At 39.5% G+C, this 23727-nt stretch overlaps 1 protein-coding gene across 7 annotated transcripts in view; it reads left to right on the forward strand.

Annotated features, from left to right (window-relative positions):
- MITF (melanocyte inducing transcription factor) overlaps positions 1–23727 on the forward strand; it is a 183138-nt gene that overhangs the window by 98341 nt on the left and 61070 nt on the right. For 5 of the 7 annotated variants that reach the window (XM_075183427.1, XM_075183429.1, XM_075183432.1 and 2 more), the window contains exon 2: positions 3244–3487. In XM_075183427.1, the coding sequence (XP_075039528.1) occupies positions 3244–3487 (244 nt within the window). The remainder of the gene's footprint in view (positions 1–3243; positions 3488–23727) is intronic. The other 2 variants (XM_075183428.1, XM_075183430.1) reach the window with 1 other exon arrangement.

Here is a 23727-nt window from a genome sequence, read left to right on the forward strand (position 1 = left end):
GGTTTTTCTCCTGGTTTATCAAAAGGATCAGACACTTTGGGAATGTTGTGAGCTGACAGGTCTTAAATAACAAGGCAATCTTTACCTCAGAAAATCGGCTTGTGCGCCCTACAAAATTCATTGTTTGATCTCTCCTTCAAACAACACCGTACCCCCCCTTCTAGTAAGTGCGTTATATAGAATAAAGCGTCGACAAGGCTGATGTGAAAGTGCAAGGGAAATATAAGAGGTACAAATTATGAAAGACATATCGTTGGATATATGTGTTTTCCGCAATTAGTACTATTATATCCAGATTTCCATAGGTGCTGGCAGCTCCTAATTAGCAGCAGAATGTGACGATTGATGTGGAATTCTTTGGGAAATATCAGGATTCTGCTTTGCAGTGAGAAGTCTGACACTGTGTTAGTGAAACTGTTAAGGGTCTCTGAGGTTTTTCTAAATATACCATTGGTAAGAACATCAGCAGAAAGTAAGAAATCTTTTGACTTCCTGTCATAGCCATCTGTGGAAAGCCGACCTTATTTGTGTGTTCTGTCGGAGGATTTGTTTATTGCAATCTACCTGTGGCTTGCACAAGCTGGTAGCGGACTTTTTTGGGGTCTCATTTTAGCCAATCAGCTCACATGGAACGAGCGACAAGTTGTGAGCCACTTTGTGCCCGAAGTTGACAGCAGTCAGCAAATTTACTGACATCCAATAAAGAAAGTAGGAAAAAATATAGAGGGAAACAAAAATATGACACCTTCTATCAATTCTAAATTTGACCTTGCATTCACCACACTAATATGTGGGTGTGACTAGGGTCGAGTCTCATATTATCAGCCCTATCTGATCAGCCCTTTTTGATGCATGTTCAATTATTTTAAATAATGTGTCAATTTTCAAGCTTTAGAAACCCAGTTTGTGGCTCGTGTCTCAGTGATGTCACCAGTTCTTAGTGAATTGATAGGCTGCAGTGTCATGAATATTGGTTCCGCCCACAAAATGGCTGCCTCACCTGAGCAGGCAACAAGTAGAATTTTTAGCAAGAGCTATGTTTATGAACATATCAAAAATGTATTGACACCAGGGGCTGGCTGGTATATTTTAAACGGGGGGGAACAAGACTCAACCCAACAGCTTGTTTGGAAGACTTTAAACCAGTGATGGCTTACCTGTGACACTCCATGTGTTGTGAAACTACAAGCCCCAGCATGCTTTGACAGTAGATAACTAGCTTATAGCTGGCAAGGCATGCTGGGGCTTGTAGTTTCACAACACCTGGAGTGTCACAGTATAGCCATCACTGCTATAAACAGTGGCCTCGAGGCTTAAGACAGCCCATTATGGGATCGGCCCGAGTGGCAAATGCCCCCTTGCCTCAGAGCCAAGCTAGCCCCTGAGTGACACAGTGCTCAGTGGTATTAGTTCAGGTGCATGATACATTCCTACATACTGTGCAGTCAGCACACACAGAACAATACCAGATGCTGAGAATTGCACCCAGCATGTACCAGACAAAAGAAGTGTCACTTTGCTGCTGAGGATGACATCCATATGCAAATAGGAGCTGTGGTGCTGAGTACTTGTCTATAAATACAAAATATTTATTAGGAATTTTACTCTCCGTAATAAAAGATAAAAACAAGAGAAGTGATACTGTATTAAGAATTACACATAGCACCCAGGACCAGAGAAGTGGCACTGTGTAGCTGACCATACATATTTCACAAAAACAAGAGAAGTGATAGTGTACTGTCTAAGAAAATAACATTATTATTTGCAGTTTGCAACTCAGGGGTAGATAGTACCGTCTAGAAAATGATAGCTGCAATCTGATTGGTTGCTATGGGCCACACCTCCAGTTTTCCTTTTTAGAAGGGTTAGTAAATCTACCCCAGAGTTGCAAATGGGATCTTAGGGCCAGCCTGACACCTCTGCTGCACCAGTCCCGAGGATATGTGGTCTTTCCATACATCTTGGGCTTGTAGAATTATATAGTCACGGAGAGATGGCATTACGTAGAAAAGGAACATAAACTAAGTACTACATAGACTGAGAATTCCATACAACATACAGGACACCAGGGGCCTGATTCATTAAGGAAATTAAATTAAGAAGTTTCTTATTTAAGTCTCCTGGACAAAACCATGTTACAATGCAAGGGGTGCAAATTAGTTTTCTGTTTTGCACATAAGTTAAATACTGACTGTTTTTTCATGTAGCACACAAATACTTGATAGCTTACAATGAAATTTAAAGTTGATATTTGTGTGCTACATGAAAAAACAGTCAGTATTTAACTTATGTGCAAAACAGGAAACTAATTTGCACCCCTTGCATTGTAACATGGTTTTGTCCAGGAGACTTAAATAATAAACTTCTTAATTTAAGTTCCTTAATGAATTAGGCCCCAGAAGTGGACCTGTGCATTCATTCTTGCAGGTGGAGAAACTATTTTGTGAATGACATCCAGTTTCCAGAGCTACGGTACAGGTAGAATTGCTGGTACTATGCAGATATTGAGAACTGTACACTTAACAGGAGATGTGGGAAAAATCAGATATCACCAGGGATTACGGTTTCTAGAGATTAACCTTTAAACATACATTTTAGATTTGGCTTTCGGGAGCTGCCGGGGGAGGTGGGCGTGCAGGGGGCGGGACTCCGGAAATTGCGTCATTTTGGCCTCGCCCCCGTGACGTAATGACGCAAAACGAGTCCTTTTACAGTGGGGGGGGGGGGGGGGCAAACGCAGCGATTCCCGTGTTAATTGCGGCGTTTGAACCAAATTCTGCTCACTCCACTAGGAAGTGGGCAGATCAGGAAGATTGCCACACTCTCCCGGGAGCCCGGGAGACTCCCGCGAAATGCGGGAGTCTCCCGGACATTCCGGGAGAGTTGGCAAGTATGCCTTTAAAAACCGTGACCGTCCCCACAAATCCAAACTATTACCCATGCTGATGGTTCTTCTGTGACTTCTTGCACGCTTATGGCTGAAAATAAATAGCAAGGTTTTTATAGGTTTGTGCAGTAATTAGTCTGCCAAGGAATTACATATCTGTGTTTGCAATTTACTGTATAGGTTAGTGGTTTGTTATCCTTATAATGACCGCGTTCAGCCTGATCAATTGTACTTGAACCTGAAAAGAGTTTTGCTGTTTCAATGTATGTCAATGTTTTGAGTGCAGAACCCTTTAAACATGCTCCGTGCACACGGACTATATTCCTGGCTAATTGGGAGTCTATCTCTTTTCACAGCAGCTCAGCAGAGCATCCAGGAGCGTCCAAGCCTCCACTAAGCTCCTCCAACATGACATCACGGATCCTGCTACGCCAGCAGCTCATGCGTGAGCAGATGCAGGAGCAGGAGCGTCGTGAACAGAAGCAGCAGGCAGCTCAGTTCATACAGCAGAGAATACCAGCCAGTCACACACCAGCCATCAACGTCAGCGTGTCCTCCAGCCTGCCGGCTCCTGCCCAGGTACCAATGGAAGTTCTCAAGGTATGTCCCGTTCTTTACCACTTTTGGGCTCCCTCTGTTGGATTGATGCTGATTATCTGACAGGTCGGTGCTGAAACCATTTTAAAATAAGCTGCACTTTTGTTATGTTACTGTATTTCTTGCTGCTACGGTAAGTCAAGAATTACTTAGACCCGACTATGTTTTATATCCATCCTTCACCTCCGCACTTGTGCTTAGATTTTCATTTGCATCTATTGATCTGTAAACTTGCAGAATGTTGCAGTTCACCTTTTTGTATTAATGTTTTGCTGGTCGTTTATGTAGTATATGCTCTTAAAGCTGCAGAACGTTATTCCGACGATGGAAGACACTTTAATATGTTGTGCAGAGCATCTCATACTTGTAACCCAGCAATAGACAAAATTGGATATACTGTATCTCAGCATTTTTACTTCTTGAAGATGTTCAAGTGAACTCTGTTCCTGCAAAGAACTTCTCATAGTAACAATGTTTCTTCGTACAGCATCACTCTGTTGCACAAGTGCTAAAAAAAAAAGGAGTCACCTGCAACGAGCATAACGCTTTTATCAGTGAAACTTAAAGTATATTACGAAACTTTCCACCCTCTGCAGAGTTAATTTTTTTATTTTGGAAGATTTATAATGTTTGTGTATCTCTGCTATATAATGTATGTAGCTGAATATAGAGGCAGGCAGTGTGCAAATGCTATATTCTAGTTAAGCATCAACGAAAGATTCAGAGCAGGTTTAACGCCAACTGTGGCTCACCGGCCGCTGTGGAACTACAAGTCCCAGCCAGACTTGGAACAGCTGGAGAGTCACAGTTTGCATACCTCTGGCATAAGTAATCTCTATTTTTAGGGTATCTGGACTGAAGATCTTACTGTATGGATTCCTACTGTTTTACAGGCCCTTTAATCTTGAAAGAACAACAAATCTTCAAGCCATATAGATCATTTACATGACAGGTCGTTGCTTGTTCCTTGCAGTATCTGATGACAATTTCATTATAAATTCTGGTTAATATCACTTTTCACACCGTGAAGCTTCCTTAGACCTTTTCTCCAACTTGTCTTACCGCACCAATTTTCTTTTTGAAATTTGATTTTTTTTTTAATCTTTCCAGTCCGGTAAAAGTGATTTATGTCCTTCCACTTGTATCTTTATTTTCTTGCAAATCATCATTGTAATCCTTTCTTCTTGTTTCTTCTACAAATGAGTTTGTTGGCCACAGTAGTTTTGGTTCCTTGTTAGAGGAGAATCGTCGGGGAGCTTGTTAGCAACTGGGCACCACGGGATATGTAGCTTCCTAATTACTGGAAAATTTCTCCATGCTTAAGAATAGATTTAATTTCACACGTTGAGATTTAGTCCAAACAAAGTAAAACACAATAAATCTTTATCGGGGAAAGACGAAATCAGGCTCCTCTTTTTCAGACAATAAGAAGCATTATTTGCGACTGGCGGAAGTAAATTACAACACTTTTGTTAAACAGAATTTGCTGATTTTTTTCAATTGTATTTATTTAGCTGTAATGTACAAGGAAAGTAGAGTCATTTTTATTTTTTTATATTAGTGCGTGCATATAAAATTTAAATATGCTATTTTGACTAATGTGGAGCTGGGGTCATGAGATTCCGACCTATCTGTGTGGAGTTTGTATGTTCTTCCCGTGTTTGCGTGGGTTTCCTCTGAGTGCTCAGAATTTCTTCCAAAGTCCAAAAACATCCTGGTAGGCTAGTTGGCTTCTGACAAAATTGACCCTCGTCTGTGCGTGTGTGTTAAAGGGAATTTATATTGTAAGCTGATGTGAATTATTACATATTACATAGTACAGCGCTGCATGATATGATTGGCGCTATATAAATAAATAATAAATACATACTAATAATAATTAAAGCTGTAAAAGCATTTTGATATACTGTAGAAATCGATGGACTTGTCTCTTGTCTTTCATTAAAGACAGATGCACCTGATTCATTAAGGAAAGTAAAGCAAAAAAAAAACTGAGTAACTTTGAACCTTTGGCAAAACCATGTTGCATTGGAGGGGAAAGTAAATTTAAAACATGAGGACAGATTTATAGCAGGGGCAGAGCATGTCCTAGATCAGGGGTGTCCAACCTTTTATCTTCCCTGGGCCACATTGGAAGACGACGAGTTGGTTTGGGCCGCACATAAGATACACTAACAATAACGATAGCTGATCATCCAAAACCATAGAAAACATAGTTAACATATATATATATATATATATATATATATACATATATATATATATATATGAGAAAAAAAGTGATATATATATATATATATATAGATATATAGATATCACTTTTTTTTCAAATCCCCCTATACTTACGTGTCAATCGCCCTGTTCAAAAAATCCTCTCTAGTTATTATACTATAATCACTTTTTGTATTGTTTCAATGCAATATCATTTAAGCCACGCATTGTATATCAGGGTGCCCTGACCAGGCCTGCGGTACCTGATATATACACCACTGTGACCCCAAATTGTGACCTGTTTTGATAATTACACCACTATGTTAGTTAAGGGATAACAACTTATAATGGGCCAAAGGGAATAATATATAATGCCCCATTAGTAATAGCAGTAGAAGTATGTAGCAGGGAGATAAGGTCCATGATGCTTAACTTACCTTTTAATCGGCTTGTTCTCCTGTCCTCTTCTCTTCTTTTCTCCAATTCACTGCTGCTGATTGTTCTTCTCGCGCGGGTGTCTCCTCTGTGCTGCGCTCCGCAATAGATGTTGGGCCCGACATTCACTGCGAGCGCCGCACGGAGGAGGAGACAAGGGAGGGAGCCGGAGTACCAGCTGACGTAACCGTGTGACCGCAAGGTAAGTAGTTTCTTTTCTTTTTTTTTTGCAGGATTTTTTTTTACATTAAGAGCGCTGCCCCGTTGCCACAACCAAAACTCCTTCTGGGCCACATTTACAGGCGTGGCGGGCGTGGACAACCCTGAACTAGACCCTAATAGAAATGTAATGGTAACTGTTGAAAGATAATTTTGAAATAATAAACAGACAAACAATGTTTATTTCATATACAGATATATATATATATATATATATATATATATATATATATGTAATTTGTATATGGTGCCTGCTGAATGCTGCCATATTTCAGTGAAAGTCCATCCTAAGCTCTAATTTGCTGACTATGACCTACTTTGTTACGGTCAATGGGCCTGATTCGTTGAGGATCTTAACTTGAGAATCTTCTTATTTCAGTCTCCTGGACAAAACCATTTTACAATGCAAGGGGTGCAAATTAGTATTCTGTTTTGCACATAAGTTAAATACTGACTGTTTTTTTCATGTAGCACACAAATACTTGATAGCTTATTTGTACACTGATATTTAAAGTTGATATTTGTGTGCTACATGAATAAACAGTCAGTATTTAACTTATGTGCAAAACAGAAAACTAGTTTGCACCCCTTGCATTGTAACATGGTTTTGTCCAGGAGACTGAAATAAGTTTCTCAAGCTAAGATCCTTAATGAATCAGGCCCAATGAGAGTAATTTAGAGTTGGGCACATTTGGATCCAAAAATACAGATATATAATGCATGCTGTAAACATGACACATTTATATGATTTTTTTGAGTTGCGCAAATCTTACACTCAAAAAGAATTAAGATACACTGTAATCGTATTATCATTCTGCAACATACTCGAGATTCCACTGATCATCATCCAACTTGATGATGATTAGTATTTTAAAAAAGAATTAAATAATAATAATAATAAATAACGCTGCCCTGCTCCCCCCCCCCCCCCTCCCAAAATAAAAGTGATAGGCTAATAGAGGAAAATAGTGTAAAAGAAATAGGTGGAATTACTGGTTCCAGCAAATCCTGGCATAATTTGCTTGGATATGCTGACATTGTAGAATTACAAATGCCGGCACACCCATGACTGCCATACAGTCATGGGTGTGCTGGCGCTGCAACTAGTAGTGCCCAGAGAAACCCCAAAACAATTGATTAATCACCTAAATCTACGGGGATCATCTGCTCTCTTCAGGCTTTTTATCCAAGTGAAATAAAAGAAATCTCATGGAGCATGCAGACAGGCCGGGAGCCTGCGCCCAACGCAGTATTAGCCCCGAGACGGGGTATTCCTACTGTTGAATTGGAGCATAAAGGATATTTCCTAATATCAGAAGTTATATCCCATCCCAAAAGTCTTACTTTCCTGGGGCTTGGTGTTGACAAGGTTCAGCCAGTCCAGTGCTAATTTGTGCGCACCTGGTACCTCTTTGTCAGCAGCAACACACTGCATGACTGCGTAAAGACCGGGTAAGACCGGGTAGGAAGGAGCTAAGAGTTCTGTGATGCCTGCTGCACTCTGCTGGCACCTTACGACCTGGACTGTGGATAGGATCCAAGAGAAGTGGCGCTGTGTGCATGTGCAAATCGTCAAGGCACCCGCTAAGACCCATGAACGCCACACGTCAGTTGTGCCAATTTATTTTAGAATATAAATTAAAATGTTCCACCTAAAACCAAAAGGCTAAAGGGTAACTCCACCTAAAATTTATTTTTTTACCTAACCCCCACCCAAATCCTCAGCTAGCACGATTATAGAGGTTACATGTCAGGGATCGCTGCAGTTCAGGGGAACTCACTTCCACCACATTTTACAAACTTGCCTCCACCTACCTTACTACCCCTTACCTTGAATCTTATAACCCCATCTTCTGCACCGTAGGAGACTGACAAAATCAGCCCCACACAAAGAAGTGTCCGATTTGGAGTAGGCCGTGAAAAGGACTAGGGTCAATTTGTTAGCAGCCAATTAACATACCAGTATGTTTTTGGAGTGTGGGAGGAAACCAGAGCACCCGGAGGAAACCCACGCATACACAGGGAGAACATTCAAACTCCACACAGATAAGGCCATGGTCGGGAATTTAACTCATGACCCCAGTGCTGTGAGGCAGAAGTGCTAACCACTGAGCCACCTTGGTGCCCCAAAAAACTTGGTGACAATTTCTCTTTATATCTGAATCATCTTCATGATATTAACCTTATGGAGAATGGAGTATGAAGGAGCTTCAAACTTTGCCAAACTCTTTTTGTTATTTTCAGACTAGAATGTAAATTGTAAACTCTTGAAATCCTCACCTGCGTTTATCTATGTGTCCACCATATTTTCCTAGTGTCAGTTTTTTGGAGGTCTGTGCACGTGCTTGAGGTCCGTGTAGTAAATGGAACCTGACAATTTGAGAGCCAGTTATGGAATGTGTTCCACGGGTTACTGGCGCGGAAAAAGAGGCGCTAATGAAAAAACTGTGAAAATGTGAAAACCAGCATCTGCTGTCTGTGGAAATTACCATATTTACTTCGCAATTACCTGTGTAACCGTTTTAACGAATGCCTCCAGGATGACTCTACACTTGTGCAAGGAGCCTAAAGTGTGAATCAATATCAGTATAGCAATCCATTAATTGGCTTATTGATAATAATATCAATGTATCATATCATCATATTTGCCAATTTATTACTTATTTATTTATATAGCGCCACTAATTCATATTAAAATGACTGTTAGAATAAAGTTGAGTTTTGTTTATTGAACTTGTCATTTTGGCACACTTGGTGCAGGTACTACACCAGGATAAAGTTACTGGTTCAGGAAGAGCCAGGGCATGCTCGTGGGTAATTAGGTGTGGATTAATCACTTTCACAGTATCCGGGGTTATTGCTCTATATACTGTGAATGACTGGACGCTTACATGCTTTAAATACTTCTCCCTGATCACACTGAATACTGAGAGTGAATCTTCTGTCCTATTTCTGGGATCGCGAACAGCTGTCAAGTGCAATATTCCTATGATAAAAGGTGCTGTATACATTAACAATAGTATTATAGACCAGGATTATGTTGGCCTTCTTGGCATAATGGCATCTTTATTATGGAAAATGTCCAATTTTCAAGGCATTATACTAAACATTTGCAATCCTGGAGAGCAATCAGCATAATTATTTAATGCTTTGTGTTTTTCACCCCTGCAAATGAAAAGGAAAACAGGGACTAAAAAAATAAGGATCACTGTAATCAGCATCAAACCTCATACTCTTCCCAGCTCCGGAGCATGCAGGACGGGGAAAGAACCCAGAAGACCCGATCAGACTTGGGAAGATATAGATATCTGTAGCATTGAACCATCCGTCAGTAGATTACGTTGTAGAACTGATCAGGAAGCAACGCTGGTTAGGTTTATTCTGGCTGGAGAGTGCCCCTCAGTGGGTGCTAGACTTCTTTTGATTTCCTATTTTGGTTCTTCTGCTAAACACTAAGGGCTAGATTTACTAAGCTGCGGGTTTGAAAAAGTGGGGATGTTGCCTATAGCAACCAATCAGATTCTAGCTGTCATTTATTTAGTGCACTCTACAAAATGACAGCTAGAATCTGATTGGTTTCTATCGGCAACATCCCCACTTTTTCAAACCTGCAGCTTAGTAAATCTAGCCCTAATTGTATTGACAGTATTTAGAACATAATTAAATAGCGGTGCTCATTCATATCCTACTCCCCATGATCCAACGCATGTTTTTATTTTTTGCACTGAAGAGCCCCTGTAGACAGCCTGTGGCCAGCTTACCTTCTACAGGTACATCCAGAAAACAGCATGGTAAAGTCATATCAATTACAGCTCTCTAAGCCATAGCTGAAAAAAAGCTGAAATGGGACAAAAAGCTGAAATGAGATGTCAGTTACGCTCGCTGTGATATCACAAGGTATGGGGCTTATGCTGAGTTGGGTGTAACAGGAGGGATGGGAGAGAGACGTGTGCCCGAGTACAATAAGGGCATGATATTGTGAACTGAGGCAGATCTGGATGCACAGACACGCCCGCCCGTAACTATCCCAATCGCAGGTGCCCCAGGACCGATGTAATTACACGAGGATGGTCGCCAGCGCTAGCTGATTGCGGATTCACCTGTTATATTAAGAGGATTATGTGGGCCTATTTTGAAATTAATTTCTTTGCTACTGTCAGTTGGAATATTATATCTGTTTTATCATAGAGGTTTTTTTTTTATTTAAATCAAACCTATTAGCAAATGTGTTTTTCGCTATCAAAACAAAAGTTTACAAACATTCCTTGTGCTTATAACCCGGTTGGGTGTAAGCGCATCTAGCTTATTTTCTGAACGTATATTATACTTTAGGTCCCATTGTGTTATCATCTACCAAACTGTTTAAATTATTTTTCTTACCTAGAGCAATCACGCAGGCTCTTTGGGACTTTACCATGTCTATTAAACAGTGTTGCAAGGTAGAGAATCACCTCCCTAATAATTAGGTTTTACTAGGAAATAGGACACAACATACTTACATTTCAGTAATTCCTGTTACATTAACTCTAGAATATTCAGGACTCGATATACATATATTTATGCCTAAATGTATTTTTACTTGCAATTTAAATGTCAGACTGTACTCCAGGGCGCCCCCTAGTGAGTGGCATGTATTGCAATTACGTTGCTTATAGTGTTCTAGGAATACCCGTTGCACATCAGTTTTAGCGGACATTGATTGTACTGATTTCGCCTATTGATTTAAATAGCTCATGAAACTCAAGTTCTACTTTTAAAGTTACGGCACATAGGCTGCACAGCTTATTCTATTATTTAACTAAGTCCAATACTCTGAGTTTCATGCCTAATTTTATCCGCTTTTCTTTTCCCTCTCCCTCCTTTTGTTCTTTGATTTATTGCGGTTTCACCGCGTACACCTCCAGATTCTACTCTCCCATAAATCAGTGTTGCTTTGTAAAGAATTCTCTCCAGGTTGGTCTCTTAGTGCAATAATACAAAGTGTTCTCAAAAACAGGTGCACAAAATGCTGTTCTACAAAACAGCCAAATGTCTCTAACTATTCATATTGGGGGCAGGCAGCCGGTGGGAGACAGACATTGGAGCAAGCTGTGGCGGTTATTACTTTAGCAGATAAGGACTTAAATTGTTATAGTAAATGCAAGGTTCTGTCGCTCACGGTGTGTTGTGTTGTGTGGTATTGTTCTGTGAACAGAGGAATAGAATTTTCAAAACCGCTCCGAAACAAGTTTCGCAACGTAATTTCCTGCTCCACAGCCACACGAATTGACTCTCATCGCCGCACCTTTAGTTATATGCTGTACATTCCCCAGAAAAATGCAAATTCTGCTTTTGGAGACGATTGTATCGCCACCATGTCGCACCTCAGCGAAATGTCCTGTTTCACTGCAAAATTCAATTCACACAAAATTTGGACAGGACTCGGGTTCCGTGTGTTTGAATTTTCCTAGGACAAACATATTTTTGCTTCTCAAAATCTTCACTTATTTTTTTTTACTTTTCTTTAATTGTGTGAAATGGATCAAAATAGTGACTTATGCTTTTGTTTCTATTTGTTGTTTATTGCATTTTAATACCACTCTCCTCTTTTTGCTTATTAAAAGACGACAAAGGTATTTTCTGCAAAGTCAATTGAAATCATTCCAGTCCTTAGCAGCGTTCTGTGTCAACAGACTTTCTAACTTTTCTTATGGTGTAAAGTCAGTTTTCAATGGGGTAAACCAAGTGAACAAGTTGGATGTATGAACTTTATGTCATACAGAGGTTCTTTTGACACTATAATTGTCCTGATAACTGTGACATGAGCCTCGTATCACTATGTGCTGTTGAGGGTTCTGCTCCTTCCAAGGTCCAACTCTCAGTCTGTGGCTTTCCCCTCTTGCCTTCATTCCCCTCCTTATATCATGACACTGCCAGTGTCGCATGTTGCCCTATCGTAACATAATCACATCAGTGGACAGGTCGCTGCCTCCCACAAGATCGGCTCATCTCTTGCTGCTGTGAGCATTCTGATTGGCTATGCTATGAACATTCTTATGATCTGATTGGCTATGCCCTGAACATTCTGATGTTCAGATTGGCTTCAGGGTGTTCTATCCACGCCCACTTAAAAAAATGATTTAATACCTCCACATCGCCTGCAGAAGGAGTAATCCCAAAACGCGTAGTAGAGGAGGACACAAGGTCCTGGCCAGTTGACTCTTCAATTCATTGGTAGGCCTATGTGGGTGTGATTATTATATCAATGAAGGTGTAACAAAACACACTTAATCTATCAAGTGCTTTCATTCTCTTCACCGCGCTCCATTTCTCTCTCTCTCTCTCTCTCTCTCTCTCTCTTCCCCTCTCTCTCTCTCTCTCTCTCTTTCCCTCTCTCTCTCTCTCTCTCTCTTTCCCTCTCTCTCTCTCTCTCTCTCTCCATGCATTGATTCATGTGCCTGGCGTGGTCTCTCTTTCCCTCTCTCTCTCTCTCTCTCTCTCTCTCTCTCTCTCTCTCTCTCTCTTTCCCTCTCTCTCTCTCTCTCTCCATGCATTGATTCATGTGCCTGGCGTGGTCTCTCTTTCCCTCTCTCTCTCTCTCTCTCTCTCTCTCTCTCTCTCCATGCATTGATTCATGTGCCTGGCGTGGTAGCACAACTGTTAAATCCCCCAATCAGAGGTGCGGCGATAGATTCCGTTTGACTGACACTTATAAATTCTCCGTCAACATGCTCCCCATCCCAGGTTCTGGAACTATCAAGTACAAACGGCATTGACATAAAAAAAAAATATCTAGCTAGCACTTTGACAAATAGGCAAAGTATGCAGGTAAAATGGACCTTTATGCGATTTTCAGATGCAAACTTTTAAAAAAAAATGTTCCATATGATAACTTTAGAGGCGATATGCTTTTTTTTGAGAAGGAAAGTATGCAGGAACCTCACTTTGATCTTTTTTAAATAGGCTCCTTTATGAATCTGGGTTAATACCATTAGTTATAACGAGTTTCTGAACATTGTAACAGTGAAGCATTCCATAACAGGCATTAATCAGTGCTAATGTGGCCAATTGGTTACATAATCTGATTATAGTTCAAAATCCATTCATTAATGAAGAGCTCCTGCTCCTTCATGGACCATAAAAAGACTTTGCGGAGATGTATAAAAATTGGTTATAAAAAAAGATGGAATTGGCCATGGCAGCGTATCAGGTTCTATCTGGAGAATAAACACGTGTGTACCCTGTTTCCTTTACACCAGCTTTTATATAGGTCTCGTGGTGTTTATGGAACATATGTTCTCCAATAACTGTGGGACAGAATCTTAGCTACTGATTTTGAACCACGCCCGTATCTGTGTTGTATATCTTTTCACACCATCCTATATGTATAAGGTTCTTCTGTCCCGGTTTTCAGTCCCCATTTTTTTGCATCGAAAATATTTAACCCTTATGCTTATTATTCCAAAGGTTAGACTCCCAATCCTTCAGATTAAAAAAATAAGGTGGTAGTTCCCTACAATTATACTTCCATCTGTTATGGTTATTTTGTCGCAATCAATAAATATTGTCCGCTGCGATCAATGTGGTTCCAATGCACAAAAGAGATTTAATAGCAAGATGTAACAAATAACAATAAAATATAATAAAGTACAGCCGATACATACGCAGCACACTGGATCCAGCAAGCAGTCATTCAATCCTGAAGCCTGTGGTCAAAGTAGACTGTATGATGGTCACAGTTTCTGGTACATTAAAAACAGTGGTGATGTCATAGAGTAAACAGAACAACTGTAAAAGCATTTTACATTGGTTCAGGATTTAGGACAGTCCAGTATACTGCACGTCATAGGTCGGTTCAAATGATGCTCTCCAAGGGTGGGGGACAACTCTCCAACTGTTGCCTACGTGACTTCCCTCAGGAGCCCCCCCCCCCTACCCCCGAAATACTGGTTCAAACCAGCCTATTAGCTTTCCAAACACAATATCATTTTGATCATTAATCCTTTATCATCCATAACTAGCATATGCAGGATGCGATCGCTTAGCTGATGGTAGCGGATTTCTGATGGTAAAAGTGGATTAATATGACTCTAAACATGATACATTTCCTATATCCTGAATCTTAGATGTCAATAAAGTGGTTTTAACATTATTATATTAAACTATTAAATCTTTTACATTTGAATATAAAAGGCTATGTGCTGGAACTTTATTAAGGGGAACTATTTACAAATGTATGTGTGAGTGTAAATGTATTTAAAAGTGTTCGCTAGTTTTATTGCGCAATAACCCCTTCTACGCCGTAGTGTACTATTTGCATATTGTCACATAAAGCCAATTAAATCGATGTTTATTAATTGACACGACTTCATCCAATTATTTGCCTTTCACACATCCAAGCAGGGACCGTTTTCTTTTTCTTACGGTGCACTAGGCCACAAATTATTTAAAAACTGGCATTTTTTCACAAGCTTGCTATGAACTAGTTTGTTTTGTGAGTTTGTAATAGCTGAGCTCTCCAACATGGGATGATTAGTAGTGTTGCTGAGTGTGTTGACTGATTAGTCTTTTATTTATTATTTTCATTTTAGTTCTATAACCTTTTTATTACTTTGGATTGTGAGCTTGTTTAACCTACATGCTGCCCTAGAGCTTGCGCATTGATCTGTCCTTCAGAGTGTGACCTTTATCTTGGGAAACTTGATACCACAGGGAAGATTTCCTACTATATATAGAAAGTTGTAAGTTGTTCAGTGAATGCTGCAATTTTCCTGCATATACGGTGCCTAATGTATGTGTTCCTGACTGGTTGGAGAATCCTCTCGCCAGATCCGGCACCTCACACTAACCTTCTCCTCCTCTTCCCTGAACACACTCAGCTCTTTCTCTCCCCTCACGGACGACATGGTCTTCACACACCTCTCTACCTTTTCCCAGTAGACATGTCTCATTGACCCCATTCCCTCCCAACTTCATTGTTCCTTCGCCCCAGCGCGTCCCACCTCATCAATCCTGTCCCTCTCTACTTTGACTTTGTCTTCACTGTTCAAGACTCCTTTCGGAGAGAGGTCGCTGTTAGCATCTCACCTCTTAGCTGGTAATATCCAAAGGTTGTAGTGTCAAGTGGGGGTAGGATAGGCTATAGTGAAGATGTGGGTTTTGAGAAGGAGAGTGCTTGAAATATCAAAGGTTGAGGGAGAGTCTGGTCAGGCAGGGTAAGGCGTTCCATTAGAGTGGAGCAGCACAGGAGAAGTCTTGGAGGCAGGAGTGAGAGTTGATAATCAGAGAGTAGGTGCAGGTCAGAGGCAGATGTAACAGGGGGAGCGAGATTATCTCCAGGTGAGGTTAGATATGTATGAGAAAATGTCGTGTTGAGGGTGAGTGTGAGTAGCTCACCTGGATAGGTGTATATACCTTATTCTTTTATGAACATCTTGACCTGAATGAGCTGTGAGCAATTGCTCACTGTCTTATATTAAACACTGGTTCATCTTTAAACGCAACCTGCACGCAAGTTTTGTTTGTAAAATGAGCACGGAAATTGAAAGTACCTGCGACCGCGTTCAAATCCAAGTGGACCTCAATGTGCGTTTCCATTTGGATCTGGGCAAAGCACGCTCTGCCTAAATTTTACTTGCCGTATGCTAACAGTCAGAACACAGAGCAGGAAGCGCACACGCATATGTGCAATATAATATCAGAACGCATGAAATAAAAATTATAATAAAGGAAGTGAACAACACCTAATACTATAATCTTTAATAAAAAAAAAACCTGTTTTAATAATATATATTTATATTTTACATTAAATATATAAATCTAGATGTCCTTAATGCCTACTGTGCTATCTGGCGGCACGCATACGTTTAGTTGTTAATACAAAGACGATGCCGTGACATTCATTACTGTCAGTGGCACTTACATCTGACCTGTAGCTGCTGCAAATGATACGGCTAAAAAACATGTACTTAAGAGAAACCCAGGACTTGAATCGGCTGCAAGTGCGTTGGCGCGACATTACTGTACATTGTCTACGTTCATCTGCCCCCAAGTCGTAGGCAGACGTAAGTGTTCATTTGCGTGAGTTGCATGCAGTTGTGTTCATTGGCGTAAGTCCTGTTCAGGCGCGTGCGCAAAGGTATTTCACGCAAGATACGCCATGCAAATGATCTTACGTGCAAAGATGAATCAGGCCCTGAATAGAGGCACTTGCAAATCCCAAATTCTTATGCTTAATAACTCTGCATTTCATTGTTGCCAAAATGTTAAAATAAGTTCCAGGAACACTTTGCAGCCGAAACGATGTATCTAAGCCCATCATGCACTATACTGATCTTTGTTATATACATGCACCATCATTTCATTGTATGTTATTTATTTGTACAAATAATATACAGTGCTGCATACTATTTTGGTGCTTTATAAATAAAGTATAATAACGATTCCTCATCATGACATTTTTACTAAACTTGCGTGTATTGGACTCTTTGCAATTAAAATTCTTATCTTTAATAATTATTTAAGCAGCAATCCCACATAGAAAATATTATTTTCTTTAAATAGCAAGTTAAGTACCTTTTAAACATGCATCATTTTTCTTAGCTACCCTTCTGCAAATTATTATCAGCATTTCAAAATATCTATATTTGGCGCGCGAAAACCCCTGCCAGACACAGAAACAATCAGACACAGGCTCACAGACTCTTAGCGTGTCATGTGATGCCGGAGGGGGGTTAGGTGGATGTCATAGTACACACAGAGCTCAGAGAGGCATTCCAAAGCCTCTCTGCTCACCTCATCATGTGCCATATGACTGTGGTTGCCATGGTAGTCCAGTCAAAAATCCTTCAGAGCAGCCTCAAGAAAAAAACAAGAGTAAATGGCTTGTAGCCTGACTGGGTAATTTATGTTAACAAAAACACACCTGATATTTCATGGGATTGCTGCTTTAACATACAAATCCCAGAAAATAAGACCCCTAACTCTGCACAACCCATGCATGCTAGATGCAAATTTATGTCTAATGATGGCCCACCCTCATTAACGTAACTTGCTGTTTAACTGCTCATTTTACTGTTATACTGTCATTGGTGTAAAGCTCCCATACACACATATTTTATACTCCCGATATAAACCAACTTGGCCCAAATTCCAGCATTATGTGTGAGGCCAAAACAACTGCCAATCATGATGTTCATTGGAACTGGTGGAAAATGCAGCCATGACACACTAACTGGGTCTTATGTGAAATCGTTTGGACTGTTTGGTCCCTCATGTAGTTGGTCCAGTTTGGTGACAAACGTGGTTGGCCAAACTCAGCAAAGATTCAGTCATTGAACGTTCTGGTCGAGCAACCTGATTTTCCTATAACATGGTCAACATGAAAAAACAAAGGCTAAACTGTACACTACAAAGTTGAATTTATTTAATAATAATAATAAAAACAATTAAATAGATTTACACTATAAACGTTTCACCAGCAAATCATCTTAAAAAACAGCTTTCTGTTTGAACCAGGAATAAGAATTCCAGATCGCTTAAATGACCATTATATTTTTGAGCCAGTCTCAAAAACAGTGAACCCAAACCGCGGGAAATTCACCCGTCTCCGTATGCACCAAAAAGGCTTTTAAAGTTGCGTTGTAAGTTATTGTTTTACAATATGTTTCCACTCCAAAGTGACATAATTATCTGCCTTTGTTGTGGTTGTGTAACGATTTCTTTTTAACTTCTTAACAACGCAAGCCCGAGTGGTGAGTGAATTGAATTTGACAAGCCAGAGGCATTCCTGCTTTTCAAAAGAGGCTTAAGGAATTTCTCTTTGGCCAGTCGACAAATATGCAACATTCTACCCAGCACTGCATGGTAAATTTAACCTGCCCAACTGCGCGACAAGATTAGCCTTTTATTCTTCCTTCCCCCCGGCACTACTATAAACATAACAAAATTAGATTAAAAGGACCAGGCTGAATTCCAAAATCTTGGAAGTAGAAACACTTACCTTCAGCGATCACGTCTGCTGCCTGATTGCGCCTCTAATCGCCAGAGAGAACTTTAACCTTTTAAGAAATAAGTCGAGGATGAATTTGGGGGATCGGATCAAGAAAATGCACACAGATTTACCACACACTGCTTAGTAATTCATCAAGGAATGCTGGTAATTAGCCTCTTGGCTTATTTCTAGACTGTCTACAGTAATGCCTTCTGCTTCATTATCAACAAGTTTGTAGTGTACTGCCTGGCTCTGAAACAAAACCCATATTGTGAAGTGAGCTGGCATTTAACGTCTTGTACCTGAGAAAAAAAAGAGGGAAAAAATTGTACGCACTTTCTCGTCTCGAAAGGGAACTACACCCATGAAAATCAACGTAAACTTAATTGCTTTCAAATATGTTCTTATTGCTATTATTATTTTTTTTATTTATTTTTTAAAAGTGTTTTTCAAGTGAGCTAAAGTTTTGTGTTTTTTTTATTATGCTCAGATGAATTAAAAGGGCACACCATCCTGATTTTTTGTGTGCATGCTAACATTTTTAAATGATCTTTAAACATATTCAAATATTGAAATAAAATCTTTTTTTTTTCTGTTGAATTTGACAGCATTTTACCTTCCTTTAATCTATGTTTTAGCATAAATCTGTGTTTAAATTTAAAATTGTGTGTAAACATAAATATAGATTTATATATTACTATATTCACAATTTTATAGTGCCCTTTTAAAGAGATCTTGCCATGTATGTAAGAGAATTCTTTCCTTGGAGCATTATTTATTAAGGTGAGAAGATCTCTGTTTCTGGCGAGATAGGGCTTTGCCTTATCTATCAAATGTTTTTGCCCTGCTAACACCGCTATATATTTATATTTATTTAAAAAAAAAAGTATATATATATATATATATTTTTTATATTTGTAACATTATTTGGAGATATAGGGCTTTCGGTTTCACTGCTCATGCATAAACTGGCAACGTGAGTCACACATGCGCAGAGGTACCAAGACTGCTCCAATATGCTTCTATAATAATAATAATAATAATAATAATTATAATAATTTAATTGAATAATAATGTATTTAAATATTTAATTTAATAAATCATTATAATTATTTTACTATATTATAGTCATAATTAATTATTATTAATTTATAAACTTAATCATTTAATTTAATTATTATAATAATAACAATATTTTTTATTGGTACGATAAACAGCAGTAGAAAATAGGTGCTATATCCACCTAACAATAAATTGAAGCCATAGGGCCTGAATTTGAGTTAGGAGCAATGCAAAGAAAAGGATCAACTTTGCACGTTACAATGCATTGGGTACAAATCAACTTATTTTTTTGCACACTAGGAAAATACTGTCTGTTTTTTCATGTAGCACTACTTGATAGCTTTATTTTTACACTGAAATTAAAGTTGGTCTATAACATGCCATATCCCAAATATAAAACTCTCCCTACATTTTAAATTTACCTTCCCCTCTAATGTAACATGATTTTGCCCATGTGAAAATGTACTCCTTTTCTTTGGTTTGCTCAAAATCAGGCCCATAGTTGTGAAGTCAGAGAATAGAGTAGGTTCTACTGAGAATAGAAATAAATATACTAAATAGGAAGAATTCTACTGGGCAGTGGGTCAGAAGTAGAGATGGGCGGGTCCGGTTCCCCGAGAACCGAACCCACCCGAACTTTGGGTATCCGAGTACCGAGCATCATAGTGACATCGTCGGATCTCGGGGCTCGGTTCTCGCGATACTTTAAGATTATAAATACACGCCTCCACAGCAATCCATCGCCATTTGACAGAGGGAGAGAGCAGGGTATAGTCACAGGCTGATTAGAGCAGGGACAGAGAATACAATATTCTTATTCCAATTGCTGTAACAAAAATCACTAGAGAAGAGAGGAGGATAGAGGTTTATTTCTGGCTGTCAAAATTACTATCTGTCAGCAGTATTTACCAACTAATTTTTAGCACTCCCCAGTGCTTTTGGGGTGTCCCCCCTAATTGTGCATAAATATTTCTGGCTGTAAAAATTACTATCTGTCAGCAGTATCTACCAACTAATTTTTAGCACTCCCCAGTGCTTTTGGGGTGTCCCCCCTAATTGTGCATAAATATTTCTGGCTGTCAAAAGTCATATCTGTCAGCAGTATCTACCAACTAATTTTTAGCACTCCCCAGTGCTTTTTGGATGTCCCCCCTAATTGTGCATAAATATTTCTGGCTGTCAGCAGTATCTACTAACTAATTTTTAGCACTCCCCAGTGCTTTTGGGGTGTCCCCCATAATTGTGCATAAATATTTCTGGCTGTCAAAAGTCATATTTGTCAGCAGTATCTTACCAAATAATTTTTACCACTACAAGTGCTTTGCGCTCAGAATGGATTCAAAGCAGTCCACATATGATCAGAATGAGAAACCAGGTTCTGTCACCAGTCCTGATGTTAGTGTTCCCAGTACGTCATCTGGGCAAGGCGATGTCAAACTACAGAGTGTTTCGAAATCAGTCCAAAAAAGAAAAAACAAATTTTTTTTTTACTGTGTTGAAGCAAAAAAGAAGTGCTACTGAGCAAAAGTTAAGTGCCGATAAAAAAAAAATTGCCAACATGCCATTCTACACACGCAGTGGCAAAGAGAGAATGAGGCCTTCACCTTTGGCTATTAGTGGCAGATCCCAAAAAGTTACAGAGCCTACAATTGGTGCACAACTACTGTTACGCGTCAAAGCCGAGCTGCAAGGTAACAGTAAGGCATTAGAGGATAATGTTTGCTCTGATTCACAAATGACACCAATCCCTGTGGAGAGTCCATCCAACAGTGGGATGTCTAATCGTGAGCATTCTGTTAGTGTACCCATAAAGTAGGGCCCTTTCAGCAGTTCTGCTGATGTGTACCTGAACAGCCCGAGTGCAGCCGGTGATACACAAAGTGAGGATGCCACTTTGGAAATAGAAGAGGATGAGGGGGAGATTTGTGGAGGTGACGAGGGCGCTAATGAGGATGTTGATGATTATGATGCAGACAGATACCAAATTGCCTTTCTCAATTTCTATTTCTATTCTAGATTATATAACGGCTGAATAGTTTTCTATTTTACTCCTAGTGGAGAGGGGATCTGATGCAGACAGATACCAAACTGCCTTTGTTCATTTCTTTGTATATTCGAATTTCTAGTTCTACAGTCTATGCAGGCTGCTTTTTTTTCTATTTTACTACAAGTGGATGGGGGATTTGATGCAGACAGATACCAAACTGCATTTGTCCATTTCTTTGTATATTCGAATTTCTAGTTCCACAGTCTGTGCCGGCTGCTTTGTTTATATTGAACTACAAGTGGAGGGCGAAGGGGCCATAGATAGCCACCAAACTACCGTGATTCATTTAATTTTACTTTCTAGTTCCACAGTCTGTGCAGGCTGCTTTTTTTAATATTCAACTACAAGTGTAGGGTGTAATATACACCCAAAGACGATGGCTACATTGCCAATAATCAAAGATGGAGGAGGTAGACAACCAGGTCTGTCTGTATAATTTGCAGACAAGTGTTCGAATTAAGGACGGCCTACCAGGGATTAAACTGTTTTTTTCATAATTTATTAGCTTTAGAATTACCTCACTTATCTAAGAAACTGGTGGAGCACTAAATTAGGTTATTTTAGACCAATTTTTTTTTATTTTTTTCAAAAATAACAAAACCAAAACACGCAAGGGCGGTTTTGCAAAACCAAAACCAAAACACGAAGGTAATCCAGATCCAAAACCGAATACAAAACCAAAACACGGGGGTCAGTGACCATCTCTAGTCAGAAGTGAAATATAGGCATGCTTTCAGGGGGAAAAAATTCTTAGGGGTAATCTTTGAAACCTGGGACAGTCCTTGGGGATTAGGCACAGTGGTCAGATATAGGTATTATGAATGAAAAACAGCATTTAGAGACTAATTCAACCCAAAATAGAAAATTCAGTTGTGGATAGAATATCAGAAGTTATACTCCATCCCAAATAGTTTACTGGGGGGAGCATAAAACCTCTTAAATGCTGGATCCCAGCTTTTAGGATGTTATCCAAATTATCCTTTTATGAAGATGTCCACTTTTGGAAACTTACATCTAGCATATTAGCGAGCGTTAAAACAGCATCTGTATGGTGGGGTCCCCTCCCCTTTAAACTCCCTATTTTGGTTCCAGACACCCCAATATAATTCCGTCCTCTGCACTGGATGACCTTTCTTAGAGAGCCCAGACTGTTTGCTCTACATAGGGTAGACTTCTCATTGAAGACAGCAATGTAACTGTGGTCTGAAAGATCTGATTGTTGTCTGACTAGGTGGGATGCAGTGAAGGAATCAGAGACGGGCAAGGGAAGAGGTCTTTGAAAGTCAAGACCAGTGTCTGTTCAGTCTTCCTTTAAAGTCTGGCAGGACTCTGCTTTATTGCTTCAGACGAACAATCGTTTTAAAATAGAATTCATAAGTTCTTTATTTAAACCATAAAGCAGCAGTGGGAATAATCACAACGTTTTGCCATTGGATATGAGCTAAAACAAATGTTTATGCAGAGTTTATTTTGAACCTTCAAAGCTATAATAAATCAGCTTGCCACTTTATACCATATGAAGTGTATCAAAGATGTGCTACAGGAAGCAAACTGTTTAACAGCTTTAATAGTGTAGAAAATGTCAAATCATTTTCACTTAATCAGATTTCATAGGCACTGTGTTGCATAAAAGACTGTGAAAAGCTAATTTGTCAGTGCCTTATATAAAGCTTACGCGCAGATTTCTACCAACATCTGGACAGGAAGGTTACATTGAATCTAATTGCAGCAGCTGTTTGCTGTGATTTATTCGCTGACCTTGATTTTTAGTGGCGGTGGCTACAGAGTCGAGACGAGTTGTTGTCCTTTGTCAAAATGTAGCATTTGGCTTAAATATATCCTCGTTGTTTATAGTATTGGATAAAAATACATTGTTTAGATCAGAGGTTCTTAACTCCAGTCCTCATGCACCCCCAACAGCGCATGTTTTCAGGATTTCTTTAATCATGCACAGGTGACTTAGGGGTATATTTATTAAACTGTGGGTTTGAAAAGTGCAGATGTTGCCTATAGCAACCAATCAGATTCTAGCTGTCATTTTGTAGAATGTACTAAATAAATGACAGCTACAATCTGATTGGTTGCTATAGGCAGCATCTCCACTTTTTCAAACCTGCAGTTTAGTAAATATACCCCTTAGTCTGCTTGGCTGGGTCAGTAATTAGCTGTTAGGGGTGCGTGAGAACTGGAGTTAAAAAATACTGGTTTAGATTATCTTTTATTTGTTTGCTTGTGGTACACCCTCTCTACTGTGTTGTTTTGTGATACCCTGCGGAGACTGTCATAGAAACATAGAAT

The sequence above is a fragment of the Mixophyes fleayi genome, chromosome 8, assembly GCF_038048845.1.
Source record: "Mixophyes fleayi isolate aMixFle1 chromosome 8, aMixFle1.hap1, whole genome shotgun sequence".
NCBI classification, from domain to species: domain Eukaryota; kingdom Metazoa; phylum Chordata; class Amphibia; order Anura; family Limnodynastidae; genus Mixophyes; species Mixophyes fleayi.